This window comes from Amphiprion ocellaris, chromosome 11 (genome assembly GCF_022539595.1).
Source record: "Amphiprion ocellaris isolate individual 3 ecotype Okinawa chromosome 11, ASM2253959v1, whole genome shotgun sequence".
Taxonomy (NCBI): Eukaryota; Metazoa; Chordata; class Actinopteri; family Pomacentridae; genus Amphiprion; species Amphiprion ocellaris.
Window position 1 is genome coordinate 11,140,649 of NC_072776.1, and position 21,269 is coordinate 11,161,917.

The 21,269-nt window shown below is 38.9% G+C and overlaps 2 protein-coding genes across 10 annotated transcripts in view; one reads left to right on the plus strand and one right to left on the minus strand.

The window, feature by feature from the left end:
• The first annotated feature begins 2,889 nt into the window (after positions 1-2,889).
• prpf40a (PRP40 pre-mRNA processing factor 40 homolog A) lies at positions 2,890-18,251 on the plus strand. 3 transcript variants are annotated; one of them, XM_023277405.3, is made up of 27 exons: positions 2,965-3,041; positions 4,471-4,551; positions 4,713-4,856; positions 7,771-7,854; positions 8,506-8,524; positions 8,617-8,636; positions 8,777-8,818; positions 8,958-9,068; positions 9,530-9,650; positions 9,960-9,984; positions 10,131-10,346; positions 11,460-11,565; positions 12,567-12,631; positions 12,722-12,886; positions 13,913-14,021; positions 14,170-14,320; positions 14,417-14,550; positions 14,746-14,860; positions 15,242-15,333; positions 15,490-15,606; positions 16,412-16,549; positions 16,672-16,767; positions 16,855-16,941; positions 17,073-17,163; positions 17,259-17,320; positions 17,429-17,584; positions 17,845-18,251. In XM_023277405.3, exons 1-27 carry the CDS (start codon positions 3,039-3,041, stop codon positions 17,932-17,934), a joined length of 2,640 nt encoding a protein of 879 aa, XP_023133173.1. In that variant the 5' UTR covers positions 2,965-3,038; the 3' UTR covers positions 17,935-18,251. The 3 variants fall into 3 exon arrangements, with proteins under 3 accessions (XP_054871088.1, XP_023133173.1, XP_054871087.1); XM_055015112.1 differs by having other exon boundaries at positions 8,961-9,068; XM_055015113.1 differs by lacking the exon at positions 4,471-4,551 and having other exon boundaries at positions 2,890-3,041.
• An 861-nt stretch (positions 18,252-19,112) lies between these two features.
• fmnl2a (formin-like 2a) overlaps positions 19,113-21,269 on the minus strand; it is a 54,241-nt gene continuing 52,084 nt past the window's right edge. For all 7 annotated transcript variants that reach the window (XM_023277402.3, XM_023277403.3, XM_055015108.1 and 4 more), the window contains one exon: positions 19,113-20,976. In XM_023277402.3, the coding sequence (XP_023133170.2) occupies position 20,976 (1 nt within the window). In that variant the 3' untranslated portion in view covers positions 19,113-20,975. The remainder of the gene's footprint in view (positions 20,977-21,269) is intronic.

The window sequence follows — 21,269 nt, forward strand, 5'->3', positions numbered from 1 at the left end:
CTGAACAGATTTTGAGTACATCCTCTGATTGTGTAAAAATGTTTAAGATAGTGTCTGTGGCATCTCTACAAAGCGAGAGCAGCAATAAATGGAAATCGATGTGTTCATTAAGCCATCAAAGTAATTTTCTGTTTGAATAACCATCTTAATGGGTGAGCTACTGCTTAACCTTATTTTGTGTGTAAAATATATGACTGGAACACAGCAGCAAGTGGAAAAGAGTAAAGACCACAACCATATCAATGACACTTACAGTAAAAGTGTGTAGGCTGTCCACTTCATAATTTCCACTGTCGCAGGGAATCATTCCAGCCCCATACGGCCAAGAGAGCTGTGTCACAGAAGCCAATAATTGGAAAATCAGGGCCAGCTCGCCAAATGATCCCCAATACACCAAGGTAATTTTGCTGTGTCTGAACACCAGCTACCCCAGCTTCTGAAACAGGCACCTGTTATAACATCCAAAAAAAACAGGGGAGACAATCACTCATAGCAACAGTGTAAAGAATAACTTCCTCTGTAATCTGTCTCATGAATGGTCAACCGGAGGACTGCAAACAACTGGATTATCCAACACAGAATGTAATCAGCATAACGGTGACATGTAAGAAATACCTCTTAACATAATTTATTTATGTGATCATGTCCACACTTTTAAACAAAAGATCAGTTTCAGTGATTAAAAAAAAACTGTGAGAAAGAAAGCTCACACTAAATCTCGAGGAGAGTTCACCAGAAGGCATGAAGATTCTGAAGTCAAATGCATGAAAGTTCTTTGGTTTGATGAGACCAAAACTAATCTTTGTGGCCAAACAGACACTATATTTGGCAGACACTGAACAATGCACTTCTTCACCAACACACCATCCCACAATTAGGCATGGTGGTAGCAGCACCCCATGATGTAGGGTTGCTTCTCGGCAGCAGGCCCAGTAAGGTTTATGTCGAGGCAGAGGGTAAAATGAATGCACCAAAGTACAGGGAAATACTGGAGAACAACGTGATGCAGTCTGCAAGAGAACTGTGACTTGGGAGAAGATTCCACCAACACAAAGACCTTAAACATACAACCAAAGCTACCAAAATGGTACAAAGACAACGAGCTAACTGTGCTGGAGTGACAAAGTCAGAGTCCAGGCCTCAATCCAATTGAGAATTTGCAGCTGAACTTGACAAGGGCAGTTCACTCACAATCCCTGTGCAACCTAACAGAGCTAGAGAAGTTTTGCAAAGAAGAATGGGGTAAAACTCCATTGTCCAGATGTCCAAGGCTGATTGAGATCTATCCGCACAGGGTTAATGCTGTAATTGCAGCCAAACCTGCATTTACTAACTTGAAGCAGGTGAATACCACCTTCAGTCTGGTTTTACTTTGACATGAAAGTCTCTATTTTTGTAACTTCTTGTCAGGAAAGTCAAATTATATTGACCACGATTCAATGTTGAAAAGCAATAAACGGGAAAATGTCAAAGGGTGGTGAACACTATAGACACTGTATATGTTGCTTTCAGGGTTCTCTTATTTGGACCAGATGCCTTTTCAATAAACTGTGCTAAGAAAAGTTCAACAAGTGACTTGAATGAACCTTACAAATCAGTTGGGGTTGAATCCGTTCCATAAAGTTCAGTTCAAGTTCATGCAATCAGGCTAATTCGATACAGGTTGAAGTAGATGTAATAATTGTTTGTGCACGGTTTTCTTTTGCAGCCTGAGAGGTCAAGCATGGATCAAATTGATCCACCATGGAAAAACAGCAGCATTACAGAGGGAGTGAAAATGTTCACAGCCACTGAGAAGCAGTTACTATTAAAAACCTATGAAGAATTCAAAGCCTGACATGAGGACATGAGCTCCCCCTAAAAAATAACATTTGTATGCTATTTTTGCCATGCATTTATATTTTTCTTTATCATCATCATCATCAGATTATAGATAAATTAGGTTAAAATTGATACATGATTCATGCATGAGGTTGATTTATTTTAATAAATATACTGGCATGCATGCTGTTCTTATCACATGGCAGCACAACATCATAAAGTAAATTTTTTTTGCAAGATATTCTCTAGATGCACAGCATGCAGCAGTGGCTACTTTTCATCTGTGTTATTCTTCATGTTGTCATGTATAGAAATAATAAAGAGCAAAAGTCTAACTAGGTGAATTATTAATGTGTCTGGTGTTTCTAACCATGAAAAAGTAAATAAAAGTGAGCTCCCTCTAATATCTAATACATCATTTGACACATGTTTAAATACATTAACCAACACAATTTTAAACATGATTTCATATAGGGAAAATAAAGGAGGGAGGCATATATATGTAAATACTACATCTATGAGCACCATAATCTATTTTTTTACAGTTGTACTGGTAACTTTCTATGTAGCCATTATCATTTGGTTGGCATCATTGAGACTGAAAATGAATTTAGATTGAAGATTGACTTTATGTAGCATAACACTAAATGTTTGCATTGCATACTATACAATGTATTTCAACAAGTATGTAGGTTACATCTCTTCATTTGTGTAATTTATAGATTTCCTGTAAACTTCAGTTTTGACTGATACTGGTTAATGAGGTCACATAATATGGTAACATTAAAAAGTCCGTAGCAAATCGTTCCAGTTAGATCAGTGTAACAGGAACTCTCTTTAAACAACAACTCTGACTTAGTCTAACAGCCAGCCTACCCTAGACCAGGTTAGTTTCAACTTCAGGTTCACTTACTGGCTTTCTGTGCATGGCAGGGTCTTCCCCGGTGAAAAAAGCCGGTTTGTACTGATTTCTCTTGGAAGCAGTTCAGTTCAGTTACAGCACGTGTCGTGGAAGAGTACATTTTACTGGAACTCAAACAGACTCACAATATTACCTTTTTAATGTGTTTTTGCGCATTTGTGCGCATTTCCAACGCAGAATGACTCTACCAAGTCATTACCTTTGACCTCTCTGCCTCGCCGGGAGCTGAACCAATCGTTTTGCTCGTTGTTGAGAGGTGCTCGAATTTCTCCGAGGTTCTGACCCTCTCGTCAACATGGTGAGTCCATTCGCTCAAAAGAATAGTTTATTCACCAAAATGTGAAACCCCAAAAACTGTCCAGAGTTTATATGTGATTATTTTCCGTTCGTTTCATGGCAGTCTCTTTGCCTTCATTGTGCAATAACCATGTGCACATCCAACACCGCGGGTTAGCATGTCGTGTTAGCAATAGGCTAACATAGCGGCATAGACTTGTCAGTATGGGACCAGACTACGTCCTGGAACTGACGCCTTCTTGTGATACTTAAATAGACATTTAAGAGGCAGATTGATTTGGCGAAGTGTAAAGTTAGTACATATATGGCAAAATTTTAATAAACTATACCTTCAGGTTGGTAAAGGTGTGTATTTAGCTAGCTGAACTGTGAGCCAGTTAAACTATGGCGCTAGCATTCAGCCAGCCTGAGTTTAGCCATAGCCCGTAGTCATTCATCAGGAACAGTAGTAGTTACCTAGCATGTTAGCATTAGTCAAATTCAAAGCTGAGGGATAATTAATAACGTGTGTGTTTGGTAAAATAGACAAAGGAAATGAACATGCAGCTCTAGAAATTGTATTTTAGACAAAGCCAACATTATTGTTAGTAAGATTTGTGTTTTTTCTGGTAACGTCAGTGGAATCGTTTTACTACACCGAAAAGCCACTAAACACACCTAAATTGAGTCTTCAGTGATATAAAACAAAATGAATACACACTTTGATAGGACTCCTTTACAGATGAAAGCCAGACTCATACACCTAGCGTAACACCTGTGTTATAATCTGAAGATAATACAGGTGTTTAAGCTTTGAACAATGAATGAACTCCTTCATGGTGTGTAACGGAAGGTGGAGCTTAGGATTTAGATTTAGTATATTTTCATCCTTATAATGTATCATAAGACCAAAGGCTATGCATGCAAACAGAAAGCACATTTAATTTAAAAACTTGACTGTTTAGGTACACCTAACTAAAGCTCGTACAAGCAATGAGTCTTCATGAACATTGGGACTGTGGTGAAACTGTTTCAGAGATATGTTGATTCAGCTTCGCTTGTTGAGTGTCACTTCACTTGCTGTACTGAGAGCTGTTTCTTAAATTTTGCGTTCACCATACTTTTTCTTTATATGGCTACACATTTTGTGATTTTATGTACCTGTACAGGTGAAATATACTATTTCCTTTATTGTCCTCATTATTACACTTTGTAGTAGTGAGATTTCGGTTGTGCTTGCCGTGAAAAGCATCTATTTGTAGTTCAAGTTCAGTATTATTTGTATTACTGTAGAGAAAAAACCTAATTTAGCAGCATCTTTAAAACTTAAGGACATATTTGACGAAACTGCAGTGGTAGCTATTTGGAATGAAGCACACTGCTAACTCCCTATTACACCACTGACTGTTGTGAGTTCACTAACTCTGTGTGGTGTTTCTTATTCATGACAGTCATCATCGGAGGCTAATAATGGCCCGAGCCAAGCGCCACCTTATCCAGGTGTACCGCCCTCAGGGATACCTCCCCCATTTGTAAGTCAGTGACAGAGATGTTTGTAACAATTAGATTTTCACTTTTTGCTTTCAGTCATCATACAGGGTTGAACTAAAACTGATAAATTCGAAAGGTCTTTGTTACAGTTTTTATTTAATCTAATATTTCTTTCTCTCGCTCTCCATTTAATTCTTTTTAGATGGGACCACCAGGAATACCCCCTCACTTTCCTCCCATTGGAATGCCTCCTATGGGACAACGACCTCCCAGCATGACACCTATGCCCCCTGGCATAATTCCCCCTGGCATAATGCCACCAATGGGGGCACCGCCAATGGGACAGGTAAGCCTTGTAGGAAGCTCACAGATATTTTCTGTTTTGTTTTGTTCTGGTTGTTCGGTGTGGGAACTAAGCGGTATGTGTTTCTGCTTGTGTTTCTCTGTGATCATATATAGCCATTTAAAAAGTCAGAAGTGTCAGAAAAGTTTTGACTGTGAAAGAAAAACAGTTGTTATCTGTGCAAACAACTCTACTAATGGTGACCACCGAATGTGTCGACTTCTTGACTGAATGAATACCCTGTTACTTTTCTGTAAATGTTGCAACAAAAAACTTACTAGATTTGACCAGTAATAATTATTTATAATATTTCTATATCACTTTCAACACGACACAAGTCTGAACTACATCATGTCACATAAATGGATAGCTACACACAAGTGATGCACTTTGAGTTGTGTGGAGTGATTTAGGCATGTTTTTTTTTTTTTTACACAATTCGTTGGTCCATAAACATCACAGACAGCAGAAAAGATACAGATGCATGACAACATCACAAGGCAAGACATTATATCATTCACTTTGCTGTGCAATTTTACTATTTATCTGTTAGGAGTTCAGTTTGTTGTTTCCAGCTGTTTGTGGGAGTCTTTCCACTGAATTTATTAAATACCTGCAGCATCAAAAAGCACCTGGCTTCAAAAAAGCATTTCCAAAGAGAGAAAGAGTTATGTGAATTTCAGCATGTGAAACAACAGTGCTAGTAACTTTGTTCATTACTTATAGTTATAAATTATCTCTGGCGTGGAGACAGGATCAGCCCTGTGGCCTGTACTATGAAGCAGAATTTGAGGTTAACAAGGGAACTTCGGATTTAGCTCTAGGTATTTGTTACTATGGCAATGGTTCAGGTCTTACTAAGTGACGTCAGTATGGTAAACATTTTCAAAGCCATTTCATTGTTTTATATGCCTTTGTAGAGTGATATAATCCTGAAACGACTGATTAAAACACCAAAGCCACATATGAATTTGAATGATGTTTTGTATTTATCTGCTTGCTGCCAAAATCATTCAAAATCACTAAGAAGCTGAAGAATAGACTAAAACTGTCATCATAAGAATGAGAATAAATGTTGGATTACTGAATTCATTTTCCACATCACCATGTAAATTGTTTTGTTTTTCTAACGATGATTTATTTGGTACATAATTTATCTTTTTCACACGTAGCATAGAAGGACAGCATAATTTTGATATACGAAAAATATCTTGTGATGCATGATGATAATTAGACAGAAATTTGAATCCTGACTAAGAGACCTACATCTAAACAACCTATGCACAATGGGAAAGTGATATTGAAAAGTATATAAATTGCACATAGTCTGCAGTTTTTCTTTAAGCTTTCCTTCCTGCTTTGGCTGCTGCTGCTGTGGTGCTTTCAATCTGTATTATGCATTTAAAGTCTTTGTATTTCTCTAATATTAGACTTTACCCTTCTTTTGTAAAATATGCCACTCTAAGACCAGTAGACCCATCCATGGATGTGACTGGTCTTCTGTTGCCAGCCTCTTTCATGTGAACCACCCCATAGCCAGGTTGGAAAACCTTGGGTTGACTTGCTGAGTTGATAACTAGCTTCATAAAGCCATTTATCCGGACTGATTTGATTCGTAGTACAGGCCCCTGATCAGAATCTAACAGCAAGTTACACCGTGTACTTTTCTCCACTTCCGACTGGTGAGCTGTCACACACAGAGAAACAGTTTAGAAACTGCAGTTCAAGTATTTGTTACATAGCGGTCGTCATCATCATCATCATCATTATCATTTATTCCTGCATTATATATATTATACATCATTTGGTGTACTATCCAGTGAATGACACATATACATGCATGCTGTGGCTCTCTGTTGTATGTCTGAATAAAGCCATGAGGCGCATTAGCAGAAAAGTGACTTTTGTCCGAAAGACAAGAATGCTGATCTGATGAAAATTGATGAAGCAAACAATGTTTTGTATCCCATGTCTCAAAAAGGGCTTTATTTAAATTATAACTAAAGAAAAATGCTGTCCATGAATATTTTCAGACTTTCTGCTTTAACTCCTATTTTTCCTGGTTGTAGTTGCCACAGATGTGTGCACTGTGTCCATATTTTCCGTGTGTGATGTGGAATGATTAGTGACATTAGAGGTGCATTTGGTCTCACATCAAAAGAACGTGGAAGCTAATCGGCCATCATCTTACATACTGATGGTTTGTCATACTGATGTTTATCAGCCTTTTGGCTTATTTTCAGTGATCTCACCATTCACAGATCTCACAAATTAAAACCCAAGTTTTAAAAAGCTTTTTCTTGTGATGTTGCATTGGGAAATAAAAATATTATTTAAGCCCCTCTGATTTGTTTAGCACTTCCCTCCAAAAGCTAATGTGTTTAACATCAAAAACTGTCTGCTGAGACAAGATGGCTGTTGGATGTTGTTCCATGTAACACTCAAAGTGTTTTAACAAGATGCTAGTTAATTGAAGAAAATTGCTTGTTTATTGTTTACACCACTTCCAAAAGTCAATCTAGTACACCTTCTGAGTTAGTCACAAACTTTTTTAATTGGATCTTTTTTCTTTAATAAGCAATAAAGTGTCACATTTAGCAAGCATATGTGATCCTGTCATGCATAAATAGGTGTGATCTTGGGAGGAGTGTTTGATGAGGGTGCCGGTGCCACAAGTCTGAGAAAGTGTCGAAAGGGTGTAGTTTGGTGTGTTGCTGCTACACACATCACAAGCTGTGGCATCACACCATAAAATAAGCACAGCAGACTCAGCTCCAGTCTCACCTTCTCCCCCCAGTTGCAAGCAGCCTTCTACATAGACACCAACACCCCGTCTCACACTGTGTCTTAATATTTCTGCCTGCACTAGCTAGTATGGAAATGCCAGATGAATATTTCATGATGCTTCTTTTATTAGATGCCAGGCATGATGCCACCTATGATGCCAGGAATGATGATGCCCCCTCGCATGCCAGCTGCGGCTGTACAGCCAACAGGACCGGTAACTCTCCTCACTACCTTTTACATCAGTGCTCTGCCTCACACTTCTTAAAAATACATTGCAATCTGCGAAATGTTAATGAAGCACTTTCACAGCCAAGTAATAACTGGGTTGGCCATGAATTGATGTCATTCCATTAAAAAAAAATAAATCCTCTGTATATTTTCATGCACAGATTGAATTGAAACACACAGAAAAAACATAATTAAATGCAGCATCTAATTAAAATTAAAATCAACATTAACGTGCAATGTGTCCCTCATTGTCTCTTTTGTCCTGCTTTGATTCAGCTGTGAATTTCTGTAAATTGAAAAAAACAGCCTCTCACAGTTGAAGTTCTGCAATTTTTTCTTTTTAACTGAGTAGTAAGTAATTTATGCAAATGAGTAGAATTTTATACTGTATTTATTCTGACAACATCCAGATGGGTTTCAAAATCATAAGAAACAATTAGTCAGTACTAGTCTGTTTTCTGCAGCTTGTCGGTGGGGATTTATGTACTAATTAGGAAGGCTTTGTCAGTTGTTGTTGTCTGATGTGAAGAATGAGCCGGTCGTACCATTTTGTGATAGAAATGTGCTGAAGAAAATTTCCAAACTTAAGAGTGTTTTTTGGGAAAATAAGCCACTAATTAATTTGTCTTTTCCACAGCCTGGCGTTGACTCTACAGGTAACATCTTGTTTTGTCACGTTATAAATTTTTTTTCCCATATTTTATGTTCTTTACAAGTCTAAGATCTGATTTGTTTTTTATCCTCATAGCTGCTGCACCAGGAACATCTGTGAGTTCAACCAAATTTTCTTCATAAGCATTAATTACAAGTTTACCAGTTTTGAAAAATTTGTGTTGTCTCCAGTATTTCGCCTTCTGTCTTCTCAGTAACTGTAGTCGGTAAACTTTTCACTTCCCTCGTCCCTGCAGAGTACCACTAATGGATCCCCACAGGAAGAACAGCCGAAGAAGGTTTGTGCATATCGAAAATTAAAAGACTGATGTGAAAGACTTGGTAATATTAACAAAGAGCTGTAAAAGTGCTTTAAGTGGTACTAAAGTGGTTCCGCACTGATACAACTGATTTATCTGTTGTTTTTATCTGCCTCAGAAGTCCCTGTGGACAGAACACAAATCACTGGATGGGAAGACCTATTATTACAATACAGAGACAAAGCAGTCGACATGGGAGAAACCGGATGAGCTCAAATCTCCTGCAGAGGTACAAACCCTTAATAGTTATATAGCACGCTTAATATCTGTTTATAAAGTGCCTGGAAATAACTTTATTTATTCATATTTACATATGTTTTACACAAATTTCAGCACAATTGATTAAAAGTCTGTTTTACCTATAGCAGTATTTTACATGTAGCAAAGACAATGTCCATGAGTTACAAATAAGTCAGTTGTTGCTGTACCATATTTAGCCCAGGTTGATTATTTCCCATTTGCAGTCCTTTTTTCACAATATTAAAATCGACTAAGTGCACCTTATGAAGAGTCTCATGTTCTAAATTCAGTTAGCTTTGTTGCATGTACACAATGAGACAAATGAGAATAATCATAGTTGAAATATTTAATATATGGACTCTAATGTCACATTAGATATGTCATATAGTTGTATACAATACTGTAAATCACAACTGAAAAACTGTACTATCATTTTTTTCCCCCTCTTAGCAAATGCTGTCTAAATGCCCTTGGAAGGAGTACAAGTCAGACACAGGGAAGCCTTATTATTACAACTCTCAGACAAAGGAGTCCAGATGGACCAAACCCAAAGAGCTGGAGGATCTGGAAGGTAAAAAGCTGCTGTCTGATGATGTCTAGCCAGCTGTGAGGAAGGTAGTGATGTTCCATACTGAGCCCTTTTACACTCTATGGATAAACCTTTAACAGCATGATAAATGGAAGACTGCTGGCTTGTTCAACAAATAACTCCATGCATTTGGAGCTTTGGGCATCGATGATGTACAAACACAGGAAGTCCAAATACAGGAACACATGGTGGCTCCTTAAGTACATTTACCTTTGTGGCAGTCTCCTATATGCTGCATGCTTTGAAATGAAAGCAAAAGCCCTAACAATTATCTCTTTTTGTCCATTCCAGCTATGATCAAAGCAGAGGAGAATGGGTAAGAGCTTCTTATTTACCTTCTGTTACTCTTCATGGCTCCAGTATGTATTATGAACAGCAAATACAGCGGCTATTAGAAATGATTTCCTGCTGGTATTCTTATGATCAAATGGTGTGAGTTTTTCTGTCATGGCCTGATCTCAGAACGGCAGAGGCAGCAGCCCCTGGAACCACAGCAGCTCCTACAGTGCAAGCGGATAATATAGCCACTATGGCGACCGTAATGGAGGTGGAAACTGCAACAGCAGCCTCAGAGGAGCACCTGTCCCAGGCGGCCGTGCATCTCACAGCTGAGGCCAAGATCGCTGAAGCACCTGTGGCTTCCTCTGAGAGTTCAGCCGCCACAGAGACCCCAGCCAGGTAAACAATTATGTTTTAGCTGCGCAAGCGTAACAGCAATCACGTTTCACACAGACTGGGCGTCTTCAAGCACACCTGCTATTGTGTTTCGTTTAAGTGCAGCCGAGTATAATGCAGAAGGGCTAAAGGTAATGGATTATTAATCAGAAGGTGTTGTGATTAATAAATCCAGTCTCAGCCATTCACATCACTAGTGTCATGATCTGAAACAGCTGTGCCAGTCATAGTGATGCATGTTGACAACAGCTCAACAAACTGAAGAGGCTTCTGTAGGAAATTATATTTGTGTCTGAATGATATAAAGCAGTGGAGCGTGACCGCATAGCACCACAAATCTGCAGGCAGATGCAAATGATGGGAAGGGGGCTTTATTAAACTTGTACAGTGATGGCAGAAATAAAGAATAAAAATGTTGAAGTCTTTTATATGACCACATAAGTCTAAGCTATTTCAGTTTTACCGTCATGTCGCCTTTAGACCCAGTGGTGCTAAGATTCTGTAAGTATCAATCTGATAGTAGTTTCATTCTTTATGCTGATTTTAATTGCAAGTACTGTCTGGGGAAGTAATTATTTAAATGGGTTATTTATATTTTAAGAATAATTCCATATTTATTAGATCATGTTCATAAAATCTCCAAAGTGGTGTTAGAAACAGATGTGCTGTTGAGAAGTGAATCATCAACATAAAGTTGAGGACACATTTGCCATCAAAATACTAACAACTTGCTATGCGGTTCCTCCTTTTATGAACCATCCACCTGATCACACCCCTTCTTTCACCTATGATACATGCACTCTGCAAAATAATACGCAGATTGGTACAGTGAATTTTAAGGTGAGGATATTGCCAAGCTTTAGGAGCATAGCTTGCAATGGTTGTTGCAGTGCTGTGTGATACAGAGACAAGCACTGTCTACATACATCAATCCAAAAAAGTATGACAGTCACATTATAGTTAAGGTCACAGGAAAGCTTTTTATTATTGTAATTGTTGACAATTAAGTTTATTTTAGTGTTTCTTCCATTTATTTTAAAACAGAACGTTGGGTGTGATAAATGCTTAATTCAGACACAACCAAGTTAATACAGACACATATTTCTTTGCTTTCAGTATTGAAGTCCCCAAGGAAGAACGGCCAGAAATGCAAAAGAAAACTTACAAATGGAACACAAAAGAGGAGGCCAAGCAGGCCTTCAAAGAGCTGCTGAAGGAGAAGGTGGGTTAACCTGTCAGGAATTGTCAACATGTAGATGAATAAGAGGCAGTATGCTGTAGGAGACAAGTTTCACTGCCCCTATAGGACAGTCCTGAAGTGTATAAAATTGGAATAATTATAGAGTGGACAACATGTAGACAAACTTTACTCTCCACAAAATCATATTTCTGCCAATATAACTCCAACAACTGTCTGTTTCGTGGGTTTTTCTGAGCCGTTGGTTGACTTTTTATTTGTTGTTTGTTTATCATCCAAATCCTGGAACAACCTGGAGGATCTGTTTGTATGGGTGCTTTTACTTCATCAGCCTCTGCTAATGCCTGATGTGTTTATTAGCGCGTCCTTTGCATTATGATCTGGATCTAATCCCTGTCCCTTCACTTGAGCCCCTGGGAGTTCTGTTCAGCTTCACCTCCTGTTGCTGTGGACGGATGCATTGTGTGTTCAGTTGCAAGCCAGCCGAGCACCACCCACCTTGAATGCTGCTATATTTAGGGGCTTTTTAATTTTGTGCACAAAGCTCTCCTCTGAGATTGCTTGCCATTTCATGCAAGATCTTAATGGCTCTGTCTTTATGATTAGCTTTATTGGATCAAAGGCACAAGGCTGGCTGGGATTAAGACAGTGAGAGAAAGTGGCATGCCTCAGTGAGTTAGAATAACTGTGACAACTGACAAGACAGACGCACGCAGTGGAATCAGTTCATAATGGATGAAGAAGTCACTTCCAGGGAGAGACAAGTGGCAGAAAGGGCACTTACATAAGTCCTCAGTAGCGCTTCTTGAATTATTGCCACTCCACACCTCTTAAACCAGTATCCATTAGTAATTAAGAAAAGGGTTGTCATCAAGAAACCAAAGCAGCTCATTGTTTCTCCTCCTGATTTATGTACTTTTTCTAACAAGGTGCAAAAAGAAAATAAATATTCTTTTGACTATTTTAATCTAGACATTTAAGAATTTAGTTCAAACCATCATGACATGTTATTCTCTGTATTTTAGGGTGTGTCCTCAAACTCCTCATGGGAACAGGCCATGAAAATGATAATCAATGATCCTCGCTACAGGTACAATATTCTCTTATTTATTGTGTAATAACAGGCAAAAGCGATCCCTGTCTCTGACCTAAATTTATTATTTTTTTTATGTCGATCTAGTGCACTTCCCAAACTGAGCGAAAAGAAGCAGGCGTTCAATGCCTACAAAGTCCAAACAGAGAAGGAAGAAAAGGAGGAGGCCAGAATTAAATACAAGGAGTCCAAAGAGACTTTCCAGAGGTTCTTGGAGAACCATGACAAGATGACATCTACTACCAGATACAAGTAAGTACGACAGTGACAGTGATCTCCCAATAAACGTGTTTTTCCCTGTATGGATTTGTGGTTCTCTGAACTGTCAATATGATTATGCAAATTAGATCAATTAAAGGTCATGTATGGCTCCTGCGTGCCATCATGCAGTTACAGCACTGATAGCTTCCCCTTTAACTGCTCTGACCTGTTAACTCTTGTCACACAGTTGTTGCTGAATTTGTTTCAATCATAACACACTGTTGTTAAGTCACAAATTTGTGTGAATTGACATTGAACAACTTAATTTGAAAGCGGAGTTAAGGTGCATACGACATATGGGGTTAAAAGCTTATTGACAACCTTGGTGTTTCTCTTTTATCCTCTTTTGCATCGTTTCAGTTTCAAACCTGCATAAATGCGACAGAGATGGTAGAAACTAAGACAAAATTACGTATTTTTTGTGCAGTGGGTCAGTTTTTTCACCCATAAACATACAGTGCAGAGTTCTGCATTCTAAAACAGGCTGATGGCAATTAATATGTTGCAATTTAGATTTTTGGTGCTGCGTGTCACATCTAATTCACCAGCAGTCTTTGGTTGGACATTTGGTTGAAAGTCATCATGACGGACGAAGGGGACATACGATCGACTGGTGACCTTGACAGCGAGCCAGTTTCAAAGTTCTGCTGGCACTGAGTTCATAATCTGGGATGACACACAACAGGCAGTTGGAGAGCGATAGCAGGGCTGTCTGAGGGTGTGTGTGTTGTGTGTCCGTACATTTGATACCTTATTCCACTGCAGTCCATCACCGCTCTTGGCTCTTTTGAGCATCAAGGTTATGACATCAGTCAAGAAAATGGAATGTTATCAGTACGCATCACGAAAGAGGGGATTTCATGAGCTTTGTATTAATTCTACTCAGCTGTGCATGTGATGCCTTGCACGAAACAGTAACAACCAATGTGTTAAAGGTAAATTTGGCCTATGAAATGCTGCCCTCATGTGGGTTACTTAGTGAAAGTATTTTAAAATGTGTGTGTTCTTGAAATTCAGGAAAGCGGAACAGATGTTTGCTGAACTTGAAGTGTGGAGTTGTGTTCCTGAGAGAGACAGGTTGGAGATCTATGAAGATGTGTTGTTCTACCTCGCAAAAAAAGAGAAGGTACGGCTTTGTTCCACGGTGCATCTTTCAAAATGTTAGACTTTTTATAAACATGTTTGTGATAATGGTGTAGAATAATTCATCTTTCAGTTACCGCCATTCAATATTGGTCCAATTAAAACCATGTTTTTTTTAATCATCTACCTAGGAGCAAGCCAAGCAGCTTAGAAAGAGGAACTGGGAAGCTCTGAAGAACATTCTAGACAACATGGCCAACGTCACATACCGGACCACCTGGTCTGAGGCCCAGCAGTATCTACTAGACAACCCGACCTTTGCAGAGGATGAGGAGCTGCAGAGTAAGAAACAGAAATTCATGTTGTTGTTCACTTTGTTTGGGGTAAATATGTCAATTGTTCGTTCTCCCTTTTAATACTGTTGTTATATCTTTACAGATATGGATAAAGAAGATGCCCTTATTTGTTTTGAGGAGCACATTCGGGCACTGGAGAAGGAAGAGGAGGAAGAGAAACAAAAGACTCTTCTAAGGGAAAGACGACGACAGCGCAAGAACAGAGAGGCCTTCCAGGTGAGGCAGAAACGAAGGGACAAAGCATGTCTATCTTAAAGCACACAGTGCAAATCAGTAAATGAGGAAAACAAAAACTGGATTAATGTCTTTCATTTCTCCATTTTATTTCAACTAAAAAGAGACCGCATTTAATTTGTATTTACTCTGGATATCTGTTGCTGTCCTGAATTCATTATTTTTCTGTTTTCTCAGAAATTCCTGGACGAGCTCCACGACCACGGCCAGCTTCACTCCATGTCTGCCTGGATGGAGATGTACCCGACCCTGAGCTCAGACATCCGCTTTGCCAACATGCTGGGCCAGCCGGGTAGGACAGCAGGCCACAGCACACGTGGCTTCACATGTCTGCGTGAGCTGAACACTCTGAAGCACGTGGATGTGACATGCAGACAACAGCACACGACGTGAACGCAGAAATAAATTATACACAGCCAAGGATGTAAATTCTCTATGAACCATAATTAAGCTGCTCGTTTTTCTTAACCAAAGTTATTTTAGATTATAAGATAGACGTTAAATATTTGATTATGGTTCCCGGAATCATCCACAACTCAAACTCCTGCAATTATTTATTTGCCATCTTTGTTTTGCATCCATTGTGGTTGGCTGAGTGTGTTGGGCGATTTATATTTTATTTGGTGCATGGACTAATATTTACACTTTTTAAAAGTTAATGTCTATTCTGCAGGTTCTACTCCTTTGGACCTGTTCAAATTCTATGTGGAAGACCTCAAAGCCCGCTACCACGATGAAAAAAGGATAATCAAAGATATTCTTAAGGTAAGATTATGGAAATTCCATTTATATTATGCATATTGTAGGAATAATCTGTACCACTGCCCACTGAGAGGTTTGTTTTGTGTAAACATATTTTTACTCATCATTCTATTTCATACAACCTGTCAAATATTCTCTCTTTGTATGTCCCTTCCCCAGGACAAAGGATTCCTGGTTGAAGTCAACACCAGTTTTGATGACTTTGGATCAGTTATCAGCTCAGACAAGAGAGCCACCACGCTGGATGCAGGAAACATCAAGCTGGCCTTCAACAGTGTAAGATTCCTTCATTTCAACTCAACAGATTTGTGTAACTTTCAACAAAGTTTCTGCAGATTGATTCAGACATTGTTGAGTACCTGAGCTTAGAGCAAATACAATCGATGTGAAAGGGTTCTCTTTATGAATGTATTGCCTGAATCTGCAGCTCCCCCTGGCTTTAACAAGCTTTATAACGATTTTTAGCCCTTTGTTGGTTACCTGCTGCACCACTTAACTGTTTTTGTTCACTCTCAGTTTCATCAAATCGTTTTTTGCCACAACAGATAGCTGTTTTGAGGATAAAAAGCTCTAAAACCTACTGTATAGTGCCTGCTCGACACCAAATTGCAGACTGATGCAGCTAATGTTAGCCTTGCTGGTCAAGAGAGTGCAGCATTTAGCAACAATAGAACCGAGTGTTTCCTTAAAGAGACCGGCAGAGGTTGCAAACAGCTCCTGAGAGTAATAGATATGTAAATAAATATTCAGTGTGTAAAAAAGCTTAAATTACTCTCTGTACGGCAAACTTACCTTTACCAATCAACTTCAAGGGTGACTATATTTCAGTGCTGTGTTAACAGGTTGTTTCCACAGCCCTTAAGTTGGTATTAATATCAATTATTACACATTTAAGTTTTACTTTCTACTTTTACATAGACTATTGACTCTTGAGGAGGATTTGTTGTATTGTGGAACAGTGTCTTGGCATTTCAGGCCTTAAGACTCAATTTACTACAAAAGCCTTTTTTCCTGTTAACATTTCCATTTTCATAGCGAGTATTCATAAGATTACCTAATTTTGCAATTTCCGTCTGACTAGTTACTGGAGAAGGCTGAGGCCAGAGAGAGAGAACGAGAGAAAGAGGAGGCCAGGAAGATGAAGAGAAAAGAAGCGGCCTTTAAGAACATGCTGAAGCAGGCCACACCACCACTGGAGCCAGAGGCTACATGGGAGGGAGTATGTCCTTTATGCAGATAATATTTAAATATTCAGATGGTTTCCCAGCACCAACTGTTTTCTATTTATATCCCTCTCCCTGCTGTTGTGATTGTACTGTGACTGGCCTTTCACCATTTCAGGTCAGAGAGAGATTCTTGAAAGAATCTGCCTTTGAAGACGTGACTCTGGAGTCAGAGAGGAAAAGAATATTCAAAGACTTCATGCATGTCTTGGAGGTAAGTCTGTCATTACAGCGGGTATTGCATGAATTCATTAACGTCGATGATGAATGTTATGTTCAACCTGCTTTTTTGTTACAACAGCATGAATGTCAACATCATCACTCTAAGACAAAGAAGCACTCGAAGAAGTCCAAGAAGCACCACAGGAAACGATCCCGCTCTCGATCAGTTAGTAGCACTCACCATTTATATAAGAATAAACTGTGGTCAAATAGCTTAGCAATCCATAATCTACAAAACATTCCTGTCATGTCACGCCTCGGCAATATCTAAATGACTCCACTTCAATGTTTCCACAGGGCTCAGAGTCTGAGGACGATGAATATCACAAGAAGAAAAAGAGGTCACAGTCCAAATCCCCCTCAGAACGCTCATCCAGTGGAGAATCTGGTCAGTGTTTTTCACAGCTTAGGGGATCAATTGATTATTGTATGCACGAAGTGCAGTAGCATTTACATTTCCTGACATTTTCTGCCTCAAACCAGAGAGAAGCTATAAAAAATCCAAGAAGCACAAGAAGAAGGCCAAGAAGAGACGCCACAAGTCTGTAAGTGTAAAGGAAGACCTGCGAGTTTGTGTAGTGTTAATATGCTGGATGTAATTTGAGTGTTACTGTGATGTCGGTACGGGCACTGATTGGAATTACGACAAACAGGCATCGCCAGATTCTGACAGTGAGAAGAAAGGAAGAGAGCGCGATGGAAAGCGCGAGAAGGACATAGAGAAGGATAAAGAGAACGACAAGTCTCGGGGGAAATCTCGTTCTGACTCTAAACAGAAATCTCCTAAAAGGAAAGCAGCTAAAGAGGAGGTTGGTTTTCTTCATTAGTAACTTATTTGTTGAAATTCCAGCTAACCACTGTCTTCATGGCTTTTTTTTTTTTAGATTATAAGTATTTGTGTGTATTTGAATAGTAAAAGTTACAACTTTAAACTGAAATTTGTCTAATTTTCTCAGACATTGTTGCAGATTACCAGCACATAGATGTCAACTTCTCAAAAAACTATTTTATATTTTAACTTTAATGTTTATTACATTACTGAGTCTTTGTTTTTCCATATTGTGATCAGGGTGGCTGGGATACTTCAGGCAGTGAGCTGAGTGAAGGAGAGCTGGAGAAAAGGAGAAGAACTTTACTGGAACAGCTTGATGCGCCTTGATAACACTTCTGCTACGGTTGTCTTGTATTTGTACACTTCTACAAACATGCATTCCCCTCCAGGCTCGTCTGACCGCTCATCACACCGCCTGCCCACGATGGACTGTGAGAAAACAACTCTGACTGGTATTTATGGGAATGTGCTACACTGAGCTGATTTTGTGACTAATTGGATATCAGGAAATTGATCAGCGGGTCAACTGTTTAATGTCGAATTGTCTTTTGTTAGCTTCAAGTATTTTCTTTAGTTGGCTGTAGTTGTACATGTTTTCCATTGCCAATGATTTTTATATTCAATTAAAAGCATATCCTAATGTCTCCCCAGCTGCCTTTTACTAATAGAAGTAGCAACAAAACAAGAAATCAAGAGTTATTCAAAAAGGTTTTAATGGAAGCGTTGGTGGAAATAGCTAAATTTTAGTAACATTTAATACAATATTGTTTCAGTGGATGATGTTTGATGGGCAAAGGCAAAAGTCGTCTTACTCACTTAACTACAAAACCCTCCAGTGTCTGCTGGAGTTATTGTCTTGATGTGTCCCATTTTCAACTGAATATGGGTCACTTTTGACCCATGTCCATCTAAGGGTTAAGAAAGATTTGAGTATAACTCAGTACAACTTAACTGCTTTATATGCAAAAATAAAATCACCATAAGTTTAGATTTCTCAAACTTTTAACAAAAACTAAACATTAACATTCATGAATGTGGAATTTATTGCACCACTGTTACATTAGATGAACTGTGTATTAGCATTAGTTTTGGTTAACTAACTTGTAAACTGGCAGCTTAATGCATGTTAGTATTGCTCTTTATGAATACTAAGTCTTGCATTTCATCAATGAATTAAATTACCTGAATTGAATTCCATATAATACAGAAAAATATTTGTAGTCCCAGGAGATAATTTTATGGTTTCTATTCTTTGATAAGCCTCTACAAAGCGCTTTACAGTGCCTTTCTCTTTCCCACATACTCGCACACTAATGGCGCTCGCTTGCCATTGGCAGCAGCTTGGGGTTAGTTTGGCACATGGAGGAGCTGGAGTTCAAACTGCCAACCTCACAATTAGTGGACAATCTGTTGTACCACCTGAGCCACAGTCACCCTTTGACCAGTTTACTTGACTCCAGTTTCAACCAGAGAATCTGACCAAACACGTCACACGGGGTAAACAATCATTGTAAATAGTTTATTTGATCATTGAAAATCTCATATCACCTAATTTAAAAAAGCTTGTTATTTTGTAATAAGCACAAACTGCCTAAAATACATTTCTGGTGAAAGTTTAAAAAAAAAAAAAAAAAACATGCCAGTATTATCCAGTTAGAGAAATGCTGCTATTACAGACAGTGAAGTTGAGAAAAATAGAGCTGAATGGCATCACAGGCTTCAGTGGAGACATTTACAGGAGGGTGGATCACTAAGCCACAGAAGCAGGTCATTACAGGTCAACTAATAGAAACTAGTTTTAACAGTTAGTGTGGCCATTTTCCTGGCTTTGCTGCACCTGTGACGCTCCCACAAAGCAAACTGAGCAACCCGCTGCTTTCTGCACGACGGTGGAACGTTATGATTAAGCACTACTGTGGATTTCTCGCTGCATTTGGCTTAATTAAATATACACAAATGGAAACAAAAACTATAAGTTAAAATAACATTCAAGTTGTATAGCACAAGGCAATGAAAACTTTTGTTTAAACAATATGTACAATATTAACCATCTGGTAATGTGAATTAAGTAAAAAACAAAACATGGTTTGTAGCAAAATATCTGTACATTTAGGAAAACTTTTTTTGTTGTTTACTTTTATTTTGTCATGTTTTTAATGACACATTAGATGAGCTTAAATGAATCTTCTCAGTGGTTAAATACTATACATTAAAATTACAGTAAAGTGAGTAGACACAGTAGCCTGGAAGATTATTAACCTGTAAAACGTTCACAGAAATACAAGTTGTGTCCAGTTTTGACAATGAGATCATCCAGTAGGGGTTTTTAGAGATCGTGCAGTTTCTACATTTGATAGAGAATGTATTTATGTTGCTTTACAGGCTTGTTTTTTCAGCCAACTTTGTTCCCAAAAACCAGAGAAATTGCTGTGCTGCTACAAAAATGCACTGTTGCAAATGGAGAGTAGAGTTTTATGTTAGCAGACTTCGTCAAGTAACACATGGAGATGCCTGCTATATGTAAAATTCACATTAGACCGGTCTGCAGTTTCTGATGTCTTTTTCATTCCTTCTTTAAATACCTCATACTTTCTGTAGCACAAATAGAATTCTCATTACCATCCCATCACTTTCTTCATGTCACATCAGCCCTTTTAGTTGAGAAGCCTCATGAGATGTTCATGTTGAGCATGTTTGTGTTTAAGAGGAATGGACAAGAGCACCGGAATGTACAGAAATATTAGAGTGTCAAACTCATCGCTACAAGATGGAATATTTGTAACAGCTAAAGGGAATGCGTCCCATACATTCTACATTATGTTTCCAAGGTAACATCTTTTCACGTGGCTCTCAAGGCCACTGCATGTCCAGTTTTTTTTTTTACACATCTTAACATTAAAGCCAGGTCAAGTTGTATTGCTTGAAGTTGGGATTATTAAAAAAAAAAAAAAAAAAAGTCATCAGACAAACAGAAGACGGCGTGACGTGAGACCACACGAATAAGTTTCAGGCACTTAGCTTGTCTAAGGTTTCTCAATCAACCTTTCAGACACTTCAGATTCAGTCCATACATGTTCCAGTCCTTCATAGTGAAACGCTGCTACTATAGCACAGACATAGAATATCGTGTATTCTTATGTAAGATATATACATACTCATCATCCTTCACTCTGTGTTACTTTCTACCGATCCCTTTCTTGACATCCTCGCCACCTTCTCCCCGTCCCTCCCCCCCCCTTGCACATGCACTTCTCCCTCGTCACATGACCACTTCGCCATTGTTCACCGGCCGCAGGTTCTGATCATCAAAGCGTCTCCTGACACTCCTCCGCACGGCATCCGCCCGCCTGTAAGGCTGATTCCTCAAATCTGAGAGGGAAGAAGGGATCAGATGGGGATGGGGATGGGGGGGTGAATAAAAGAGTTGTCAGTCATCTTGTCAGGGCGTTTTGATGAGCCCACATGTTCATAGCGCTGGCAGCCTGTCTTTCAAAGCAGCATGACGTCTACACGAAAAAAAATTTAACAATAAAAATCCCTGCAGGTCAGCTGTCTCTAGGTGTTAGGACCGAGACTGACCGCAGGATTTTCATTTGTAAGCCTCTGCCAGAAATCTAGAAAAACTTCGATGCATCTTGTGAAACCAAGATGCATCTTCTCCA

Coding starts and splice junctions, on each gene's coding strand:
- prpf40a (XM_023277405.3), top strand. Junction 8,637..8,776: donor CTGCTGCACCAGGAACATCT/GTGAGTTCAACC, acceptor TCGTCCCTGCAG/AGTACCACTAATGGATCCCC. Junction 9,069..9,529: donor AGCTCAAATCTCCTGCAGAG/GTACAAACCCTT, acceptor TCCCCCTCTTAG/CAAATGCTGTCTAAATGCCC.